At 35.0% G+C, this 11,504-nt stretch overlaps 1 protein-coding gene and 1 pseudogene across 2 annotated transcripts; one reads left to right on the forward strand and one right to left on the reverse strand.

Annotated features, from left to right (window-relative positions):
- The first annotated feature begins 519 nt into the window (after nt 1-519).
- On the forward strand, nt 520-5,581 carry LOC121259052 (endoglucanase 2). 2 transcript variants are annotated; one of them, XM_041160534.1, is made up of 6 exons: nt 520-966; nt 1,079-1,362; nt 1,468-1,905; nt 3,737-3,887; nt 4,625-4,791; nt 4,912-5,581. In XM_041160534.1, exons 1-6 carry the CDS (start codon nt 759-761, stop codon nt 5,242-5,244), a joined length of 1,581 nt encoding a protein of 526 aa, XP_041016468.1. In that variant the 5' UTR covers nt 520-758; the 3' UTR covers nt 5,245-5,581. The 2 variants fall into 2 exon arrangements, with proteins under 2 accessions (XP_041016468.1, XP_041016467.1); XM_041160533.1 differs by having other exon boundaries at nt 824-1,362.
- Nucleotides 5,582-7,151: 1,570 nt separating this feature from the next.
- Nucleotides 7,152-10,270, reverse strand: LOC121261639 (annotated as a pseudogene).
- Between the last annotated feature and the right edge of the window lie 1,234 nt (nt 10,271-11,504).

An 11,504-nucleotide genomic window follows, 5' to 3' on the forward strand; every position in this document is an offset into this window, starting at 1 on the left:
TAATATGAGTATATTGATTGATTATAAAATAATTCTAACTCTAAGAGTTGGAAATGAAACCTTAATCAAATAAGGCATGATGGCCAAAGAATGTTTTTCTCTCCTTTATCCATCAAATTATAAGTAACAAATTACTGCGAATTTTTCTCAAAATCATTAGGTTTAACTTCAACGGTTGGTGTCATTCGCCTTCTTGTTGGTGGCCAATTCAATGGTCACGATCTGTTGGGCATTGATTACTCAACAAATATGATTAAATTTGACAAAATTTAAAATTTAAAATTTAAAATGAATATTATTAGTATTATATATTATCTCTATCCTCACATAAACTGCGTTTGGGGCATTTTCGTCATTCAGGACCTCAAAAATAACTGAGACAGTAGAAAAAAGGGTAGTCAAATTTCCAATTTAGAATAAAAATAAAAATACATGAAGTATATTCTATCAAATTTATAATTATTTAAATAAGACTCTGAAACTTTGTGTATCTTTTTCGGCTTAAAATCTATTGAGTGTGCTGTCGAAAAAACCACAATTTTCCTTAATTAGGCTTCGTTTCGGTGGCTGTGAACTCTGAGGATCAAACATGCACGTTTCTTTAACCACAATTTTCCATTTTAATGTAAATCCCGTTGCACCCACTGAATACGAACCCCCAAATATGGCAGAGGGGCTCGGTTTCTGTACAATATGTCTGGTTTTGATTCAGCTCTTATGGCGGTCGAATCGTATCACAGAGCCGCCATTCTGTGAAAATGTTAGAGAAATCAAGGTCTGGAGAGCGTTTCCGTTGGATTCTTGTGATAGTAGTATTGGCCCTCGTCGGTTGTGTTATACTGGTCATAAAGAAGCCACATAGTCTCTATGATGAGGCGGCTCCTGTGCCGGGGCCTCCTGCCGCTCCTGTCAAGAAATACGCCAACGCTCTCAAGATCGCCATGCAATTCTTCGACGTACAGAAATGTTAGGAATACTATCTCATTCTCCCCGTATTTGACGTTTCCATCTTTTCCAGGTTCATTTTGCAGTACATTCAATAGATTTCGTTTTTTTTTTTTTTTTTTTTTTTTGGTAGCTGGGAAGTTGGTAGATAACATGATATCTTGGAGAGGGGATTCGGGTCTGAAAGACGGTAGCGAAGCTAGGTTGGATTTGTCAAAAGGAATGTACGATGCAGGGGATCACATGAAGTTTGGTTTTCCCATGGCCTTCACTGCCACAGTGTTGTCGTGGGCTATTCTGGAGTATGGAGATCAAATGGAATCTGTGGATCAGTTTACAGATGCTAAACGCTCGCTCAAGTGGATCACTGACTACCTTATCAACGCTCATCCTTCCGAGAATGTTCTCTACATTCAGGTTGCCATAACCTTCATTGCTTGGCATCAAATCAAAAGTAAATTTGTTGAAACATCAATCAGGCATCTGAAATGTCTCTTTTTCACTTTCTAATATTGGGGGCAGGTGGGTGATCCTGAAGCAGACCATAACTGTTGGGACAGGCCTGAAGTCATGACCGAGGAGAGGCCACTCACGCAGGTCAACACATCTTCTCCAGGAACAGAGGTTGCAGCCGAGACTGCAGCGGCGATGGCCTCAGCATCGCTGGTGTTTAAGGAAATAGATCCGAATTACTCGAGAACACTCCTGGAGCATTCCAAACAACTATTTAATTTTGCGGACAAGCATAGACATTCTTATAGTATTAGCTTCCCTGAAGTCCAGAAGTACTACAATTCAACAGGATATGAAGATGAGCTCTTATGGGCAGCTAGCTGGCTCTATCATGCTACCATGGATCGCTTCTATCTTCAATATGCGACCGAAAAAAATGGAAAAGCCTTTGCTAACTGGGGAACTCCAACCTGGTTTAGTTGGGATAACAAGCTTGCAGGAACCCAGGTAGATCGATACACAATCTCTCTCTCTCTCTCTCTCTCTCTCTCTCTGAAGAAACACACACGTACACATGTTGGTATGCTATTTATCAATGTGATAAATTCTAAGTTGGAGTCTTATACCATACATCTCCACCTAATCAACATATGATTTATCATTTTTGTCATTCTATCTTAATGTTTAAATGTGTGTTTAAATAAAAAGAAAAAAAAAATAACAAATCACATTTTGATTAAGTGAATGTGTATGATGTAAGACTTTCTTGTAGCATTTCTTAATATAACATATTCAATCTATAAGTTTTGCAGCAAATTCAAGTTTCGTACATAGAAAAATAATGTTCCTGTTTTTAACCATCGTAACTTGATGCCATTTATGTAAAAATTTCATTTTAGCTCATATTCACGGTCTTTTTAATATTTTATGAGGATGAGATTTTTTAACATAATTCAGTAGTTTATTGGTCAATATTTCCATCCAAAATTAGTTCATGTGTTTTAACATAAAAGTTAAAAGTTGAATAAAATATTGTTAGAATATAAATTTTAATATTATTTTTATTTTAAAATTTTAAAAATTATATTATTTATTATATTTTGTACAAAAATTTAAAAAAATTGTAATGATTATATATATCTATATCTCATCTCATCTACCAAACCAAGCCTTAAAATTTCATCAGTACACTATAAAAAATGCCACGTTAATACCAATGACAATTCAACAGCTGTTACTTCACAAGCCAAGTGGACAAAATGGTCAAAATTTAAATTTGCATAAATATATAAAAATAAAAAACTGAAAACAAGAAATAAAACTCAAAAAAAAAAAAGGATGAAAACATTTAATTCTATTAATATTAAACGAAGAAATTAATATTTAAAAAAAATTAAATTTCTGGAATTAAAAAACAATACCAAAAATATCTTAAATAGAAAGAATGAAAAAACAAAGGATCAGGCTGGCTGTGGCAAATAAGGGGGCTAAGCGACCACACTTGGCGTTTCTAATGGTTTTACTAACGAAATTCTAATGGGAACCAATTTGATCTTTCTTAAAACCATAGGTTGTAAAAGGTTCAATTAAAAAACACAATGATCAATTTGAGTTTAAGACAAACTACAATGACCAATTTTATATTCATTACATTTAAATAAATAAAAAATAAAAAAACCCATAATATCTGGAATCATAATTGTCTAGGAAAGTTTGTTTGTGAAGGAAACACATCCTTCTCTAATTTAAAATACATATTAAAAAAAAAATACAGAAGCGAAATCTCCAAGGCTCTAGGGAAACTCAGACAAACTGAGACATATATAAACAGATGCATGAACCTATACATCATTTGAACCGGATGAGATGAGATGAGTTGAGACGAAAGTTAAAAGCTAAATAAAATATTGTTAGAATATTATTTTTTAATATTATAATTATTTTAAAATTTAAAAAAGTTGAATTGTTTATTATATTTTATATGAGAATTTGTGAAAATTGTAATGATGAGATGAGACGGATTAAGAGTGTTTCTCAATCCAAACCTAAGTTATTGATAACATGAATGAAGACCATGGCTCGGGGACAAGTTCTTTCAGGAAAAGATTGCAATCTACGTGACAACCGCCCTCTATATTGCAAAAATGTTCGAGGCATGAGTTGAGAATATCCAGTGTTTTTACCTTCCTTGATAATACTGCCAACTTATAAAAAGAGTTTACTTAGTCTTTGGAGACATTTGCAAAGCCACAAACATAATTTTTTTTTTCCCCACAAACATCATATTGATCTGCTTCTCTACTTTGTTACAAGAGATCACTCTGCAGTGTTGGTGCAGGTTCTGTTGTCTAGGTTAACCTTCTTTGGCTGCAAAGAGGTGTCAAAATGCCTCATATCTGGTCTTCAAAAATACAGAGAGACGGCTGAGGCTGTTATGTGTGTCCTCCTACCAAATTCTCCAACAGCCACAACCAGCAGAACTACTGAAGGTAAGCTTCTCCGCATATCCTATAAGACTTGGATAATCGTGCACATATTTTCTCTGATCTCTCACTTTCCTCTATTTTCTTGGCCTTGGTTTTTAAACGGAATGGTCTCATGCCATTCATATGTAAAAAAATATAACTAAATATTCCTCTCAATTACTTGGCTTTGAGATTTTTCATTATGTCCTGCTCGCAGAAATTTGGAACCAGAAGTTTGATGAATTCAACAAGCAATGGTTTTACTTGGTCCTCCCATTTTTGTTCCAAATGCTAGAACCCGTACGAGAAAGAGTTAGTAGAAGACTGATTGACTTCTGAAATAAACAATTAAATGAGCAATTTAAGACTGTAGAGACTGGGAAAACAGATTATTGGCGCCCATTATTGCTAAATGATTTGAGTAATTATTGTGATTTAAGTTCCTTGTAAACGTTCGTTCAGATAGATCATCAAGTGATCCGCCAACTTATGGCAACGAGAACTAGAAATACAGGAGAGTTTGGGCGGCCAAGATACCAAACATTTGCAAGCTTTCAATTGCATGCTTAAAGTGGAAGAGTATACAATATTCTAGCATGTGTTTTTTTTTTTTTCAAAAAAATATTTGTTTTGCATATTAGCACCATACCAATTTTCCTAGGAAATCTTAAATATGCTCAGGCGCAATCGATCATCATATGCATTGAACATATAAAATTGCACTCGTAGATCCTAATGCCATCATGTTTTCCACGGCACAGGGGGACTTATATGGGTCAATGAATGGAACTCTCTGCAGCATCCTGTTGCTTCTGCATTCTTAATGGCACTTTTCAGTGATTACATGCTTACATCCCAGACTGCAAAGCTCTCGTGTAATGACGATTCCTTCACCCCAGCAGATCTTCGTAATTTTGCGCAAACTCAGGTATGCTATCCATTTACAATTTTGTGCGAGGCAGAGGTCTCCATCTTAGAACTAATTATTAGCCATGACACCCCGGAAGGTGCTTGCCTCCCAGTTAATTTCCACTTTCACTTTTCCCAGGCTGATTATGTTTTGGGTGACAATCCTTCGGAAATGAGTTTTCTAGTGGGTTATGGTAATAGATACCCGCAATATGTGCACCACAGGGGAGCTTCAATTCCAGCTGATGCAAATACTGGCTGCATAGATGGGTTCAAGTGGTTTGACTCAACCGATCCCAATCCGAATGTAGCCATCGGAGGACTTGTCGGCGGGCCTTTTCTAAACGGAACTTACATCGATTCCCGTAACAACTCCATGCAAGGGGAACCCACTACATATAATAGTGCCCTCATAGTTGGCCTTCTATCGAGTTTGGTCACCACCTCTTCAGTAGTTTCATCCTTCACCTAAATTTCCTTAATTTAGTAAACAATTGAGTACATGATCATCAAACCGTTTGCATGACCTGTTTCTCTGCAAAGCTTAGCATCTAATTAGGTTTCTTTACACAGGTGAGAAGTGATTTTTAGCTCAATTGCTCAAGATCTTTTCCTGGTCACTTGTCCTGGCAAGCATTAGATATAGTTGTTTCTCTGCAGTGACTATGTATTGATTTGTTGGTTCATTAACTATATCCTCTTTGTTAATCTTTTTTGGATTGTTTTTGTGTTCCATCATCCATCAACAGATTGCATAGCAGCAAGTGTAATGGTGGAAGAAACAATACTATTAGCATATTAAGAGGCACTTAATAACTAAAGGACATAATTTGAACCATAATAGGTCAAGCTGGAGCTTATTCATGTTTCCTTCCAGTTTTAGAGATGTTTTTCTCTTTCCTTTCCTTTCTTTTTCCTCTTACCAAACACGCAGCAAGGAAAAAGGAAGAATTCAACTTCCCATTTTCCGTTCCTTAATTATCTAACAAACTAACTGTAGATTTTGAAAGCAATAATACCAAATGATCATTCATCTTTTTACAGCTGGGACCAGAACACAGGAATCCCCACAGTAACATGACATAATCAAAAGTCATGCTTATCCCGAAATAGAATTTAGCAATAACTGCAGGGTCTAAGGAAGAATGACATCAAAAGGGAATCCCTTCCTGATTGGATCCAAGTCAAGTCAAACCTCTTGGACCAAATGCCATATGCCCACGTGAGCGCACTAACTGGTACAATGTCCCAACCCCACCCTTATCTGCAACTTGGATTGCTGGATGTACACCCAGACACATAATAATTGAAAAAAAAAAAAAAATGGCAGGCCCACCAGCTAGAGCTCTCCACCATTACTTTTTGCCTTCTCTTCTTCATGCACACGAGTCACTTTCTGAATGGTCCTTTGTGGTACGGTCAAGCAAGCTAGCTAGCGAAACTTGTCCATATGACCTGCCATGATCATGATTCAGACTAAGCACCAACAGAGTCTTGTGACTCCCAAAACTCCCATCCCTACCCTTTCCTCCCTACCTCGCATCAATACGAACCAACTATTCTTCCCCACGTTCGTCTATCTGTTTTCACCTTCCTTCCTTTAGATCATTGACATTTCAAGTCTAAATTTTAGTTAGAAATTTAAGTTTTGATTATAGTTTTAATTTTTGGCTGGGTAAATTCACATTAAATTAGTTATTTTAAAATCAAAATAATAATATAATATTATATATTTTAATAATATTTTACAATTTTTTTTATATATTTTGTAAATACATTTCATATATTAATTAATAATTTACATTTTACTTAAACCTAATATTAATATTTCATACCGAAGTATTTAACCACATTCATTAGAATACTATAATGTTAATATACAAACAGATGTATAGCTGAACCACCCATATTAGAAAGAGGGAAGTGATAAAATAATAAAATATTACTTTCCATTGGAAACAGTAGATAGCCATATTTAGAGAGAACTTAAGATTTACTATAGTTCAATTCTTAAAGCTTTGGATTATTGGCTAGTCCAATATAAAAGTTTTTTCTCACATCTAGCTAAAATTTAAATTTGCATTGATATTTAACTAGTCCATTACCATTACTCTTACAGACAACTGAACCTCTATCTATCAATCGAATCGAGCTGATTAAAAACGGAACACCCAAAACCTCCATCCTTTCTACTACGATATTTTCATTACTTATCCTTTAACGTGACATAAAATTATATCTAGTTATTTATAATAAATATTTTCAAGTATTTTGATTCCAGTTTTTTTTTTTTTTTTTTGGAGGGGGATATTCCAGTGTAGGGTATATATCTTTCCATCTCTTTTTTGTGAAAGGTACTTGTAACAACCCATCAAATCATAGAGAAGAATATAGATATATGGTTGATAACAGAGATATAAATACACCGACATGGTAAAAGCTTGTATTAAAAGTCATCACAACTGGTTTTGACATGCAGGTCAGATTCTAATCGGCAAATTAAATTTAAAAAAAAAAACAATTAAAGCTCAAAAAAAAAAAAAAAAAAAATCATGAACCACAGCTAGTTAAAAGAACTGTGGTGACTGGCACTCGTCCGTCCGGTGCAGTTGACATCTACATGGTTATATATGTGTATTGATGGTGAAATTCGCTAAAATCTACGGCCATTAATCATCAATCGTGTAATTTGAACGTCTATGATCATGTCAACGACAAATGTCCGACTTTGTTACGAAGCCCAGTTGTTGCTCTATCTCCCAGCTTAGCTTGGGGGCCACCCAGAGTGCTTGGGCACGTAATCCTGGTGGAAGAAATGGACGGCCCCAGATCAGATAAGATAATTTTGGCTGCTTTGTATAATTGTATATGTATATATAAACATGACTCGTGAATATATATGACTAGATTGCACTGCAAGCCACGTGTACAGATTTCAGCAATAAGTGCGTGGGGATTATATAAAAATGTACCTCGAGCTTGCACATGAGTTCTTGGGCAGTTTGGGCAGAGACAATAATGCTACGGGCAGCGGGAGTTATGAAACCTTCATCGACTGCTTTGTCAATGAATGATAGGAGTGAGTTGTAGTACCCATCAACGTTTAACAAGCCCACCTGCATGCAAGCAAAAAGAATGTTCATCTTCTTCATCAATATATCCTGCAGATTTAAAATGATCACCTGTTTGCCATTAATTATAAACTATTATTTATGGTTAACAACCACTTAATAATTGTCTTTAATTTCCCTGAATTATTTCCAACATTGTTGAAGTTGGATAATGGGTGTGGGCTGTGGGACGTGGAGGTGAATAGTGGCTGATGTATAGTAAAATCCTATCATAAAAATGTAACTTTCAAAGAAATATTTCATCCTTGTACTTAGAATAGAGAGACAGGAAATGATATAATCCTTTTTATAATCCCTATTTTTATAAAGCGATATTATTTTTATAATTTATTTTAATAAAATATCACACATTTAAAATATAATTATATAAAATATTGTAAAAAAATGTTTATATCTATGTTCTCGATAAAAAAAACAAAAAAAAAAAATTTATAGGAAGAGAGAAATGAATTGTTACCGGTTTATCATGGATTCCCAGCTGAGCCCAAGTAATAACTTCCAAAAGTTCTTCCAAAGTGCCATAGCCACCTGCAAGTTATTTTTGTTTAAAGTTAGGAATAACGACAGATATAGTTGACCGTTATGCGCAGTTTTCTTGGAAAGTGTTAACTAAAGATATAGTGTTGAATGATTATCCTACACGTAAAAGCAATATGGAGAAATGAATGATAATGGCCCACTACACAACATTATTGTACAATATCTAAAACAACAAATTGGTGAATAAATAAACAGAGGCCAAAAGTGTACAAAGACAAGATGAACCTGGCAAGGCAATGAATGCATCCGCTTGACGAGCCATTTCAGCCTTGCGTTGGTGCATGCCGGAGACAGCTCTTACTTCTCCGACAGTCTCTCCGGTTATCTGAAAATCATACACGACCAGCTTCCATTTTTATATTCTTCCAACTAACAAAACTGAATAATTATCAAATCAACGAGTGTTTATTCATTAAAAAACAAAAAGAACAGATGAAGAACAAAAAAAAAAAAAAAAAAGAAGCCGGGTGTTTGATTTTCAAATTGACAAACTTTGTTGAATATCTTTTCTAGATGAAGAAACTTCGATCCAGTACATATCCCTATCGTTACAGGGTAATGCTATCTATATCTGTTTTTTTCTTTTCTTCAAAAAAATTCAGAATCAAGTAGAAAATTCTAGTACCTCTCTCGGCATGAGAGTAGTTGGAATTACTCTGCAAGAAAAAAAGATAAACGTCAACCCACAGAGAGAGAGAGAGAGAGAGAGAGAGAGAGGTGATAGTAGGTAGATACCCCAAGACGTGGCGACCTCCATCATGGACAGCTTGGGAGACCAGACCCATCAAGCCAATGCTCCCTCCTCCATAGACCAAGTCAATGTTCCTTTCCACCTGCAATGTTTTCATTGTGTTAAAAGCCGACGTGCTTGCCTCGAACAAAACCTTTCCATTTCGTCTTTAAAAATTAGGAACTTTGATTTTTTAATTGAAGAGTTAAATATCTTATATTTTCTTTCTTTTTACATTAACATTCATCTGCTGTTCATCAAACCCAAGCAATAGAAAACAGAGCAGAGGACACCAAAACTGAGGTCTGGTATCTGATCCCCGTTTCACTCTACCACAGAGGTCTTTTTTTCCGAACCCAAACTCCTGACTTCTTTATCAAACACCCCTTTCTAAAATCTGGAATGTCTTTTAATTTTAAAATAAAATAGGATAACACTGGCTTCAATTACTCAAATATCAGCGTAAAAAGATCAATTTTAGGTACCAAAACTTATGGGTTTCTTCAATCTGTAATTTTCTTCAAAATAAAAAATAAGAAACTCGCACATATGATTTGAAGTAAGCGGATAAGGCTTCAGACCCGGCCCTTCTCTGAGGCAAAAAAAAAGCCAAATGTTCTGAGGCAGGCGGTATAAGGAGCAAGTCAGTCCCAAATTAAGAAGCTCATCCTTTCATCTAAATCAAGGATAAAAAGAGTTTTGGCAGGGACAGAAAAGGGAGGTTTTAAGCAGTACGTACCAGCTGTTTGCCGAGTTGAATAGCAGCAAGCTGGTAGCTAGGGTTCTTGCCGGGGCTGCTCCCACAGAAAACACACACACGTCTGAATCTTGATTTAAAGGGAGGCTGCGCCTGGCGCGGTTGCTGTTGATTCTCCATAACTGCAAAGCTATATATGGAACCAAAGTGTTTCGATTCAATTGGGTTTAGTATTTTTTTTTTTTTTTTTTTGGGTGATGAGGGGGAGGAGGGAGGAGGGAGGGAACGTGAACGTGTTTGTTGAGTGTGAGCGGTCAGCAAAGGGCTTGGGAAGTAGAAAGAAAGAAAGCCGACCCAAAGTAAGGGATGGAAAATGGTGTCATTGGTCCCTTCCTTTTAATATTATAGCAAATCAGTGCCTTCCCCCCCACCACCCCCCCCCCCCCCCCCCGCCCCCCCCCCCCCCCCCCCCCCCCCCTCTCTTTTTCTCGTCTCGTGATATTGAACACGATGAATTTCGCGTTGAGATTGACAGCGACATATTTTTTTTATTTTTTTTGGGTTTTATCACTTGGATAAAAAGTATCGGGGATGTAAATGATCTGTGTTTCAATAGGCATAGTCAAAGCACCGGGACGTAGTTGAAAGAGAGATCGACAGCTGTTCTAAAGAAAATTTAGGTCGTGTTTAGATTGAGAGCGATCTCAATTTATTTTTTATTATAATTTTTTTAATTTTTATATGAAATATAATAAATAATTTAAATTTTTAAAATTTTTAAATAATAATAATATTAAAAATAATATTTTATTTAATTTTTAACTTTATCTTAACTCATTATCTAAAAGAGGAGATTCGATCCTTAATTATTATCTAATAGATGCGATATTAAATGAATAATATTTATAATTTTAAAATATGTAACTCTCACACCTCTCTTTTAAAATAGTAGATATTAATTAAATTTTTAATATTTAATTTCTTAGTTTGGTAGAAACTTGAATTTATTTAATTATTTGTATTTATTTAAGGTATATATGGTTATGGTCATTTGCAATCCAAAAAAAGGCAGTTTATTTTTATTTTTACATTGTAAATTGGAAAAAATGGCAGGATTGCAGGGAAAAGATAGGTGTTATTTTTTTCTTATTATTATTATTATTTTTGTTAATGTCGTCCGGCATATATATATATATATATATATATATATATATAATATGTAGAAAGAGAGAGAGAGGATAATATTAGATGATAGTATGAACTATTGGCCATGGATTTTTGAAGCAGTCTTAAAAGTTAAAACTTTTAACTACCTCCACGGGTTACAAAGTTCCAAACAGCTGGCTTTATTTGCCCTCACGTGCCTATATATCAGTTTCCAGAACACGTACGTACCATTTCCATCATCAATTATTATATAAAATTAAAAAAAAAAAACACTGTATATATATATATATATATATTCAAGAAAACAAAGATTGAAATAATGTACTTTTTGATATTTACTTATATTTTTCATGACCTAGGGCCTTATGGGTATATGCTTCATAGAATTAAAGCTGCATAGAGCCGTACTTGCAATTAATTAGGTCCCCGGCCGGAACTTGCAGCTTGCATGCAAAATCTCGTGGTTG

Source organism: Juglans microcarpa x Juglans regia, chromosome 4D (genome assembly GCF_004785595.1).
Source record: "Juglans microcarpa x Juglans regia isolate MS1-56 chromosome 4D, Jm3101_v1.0, whole genome shotgun sequence".
Classification (NCBI taxonomy): domain Eukaryota; kingdom Viridiplantae; phylum Streptophyta; class Magnoliopsida; order Fagales; family Juglandaceae; genus Juglans; species Juglans microcarpa x Juglans regia.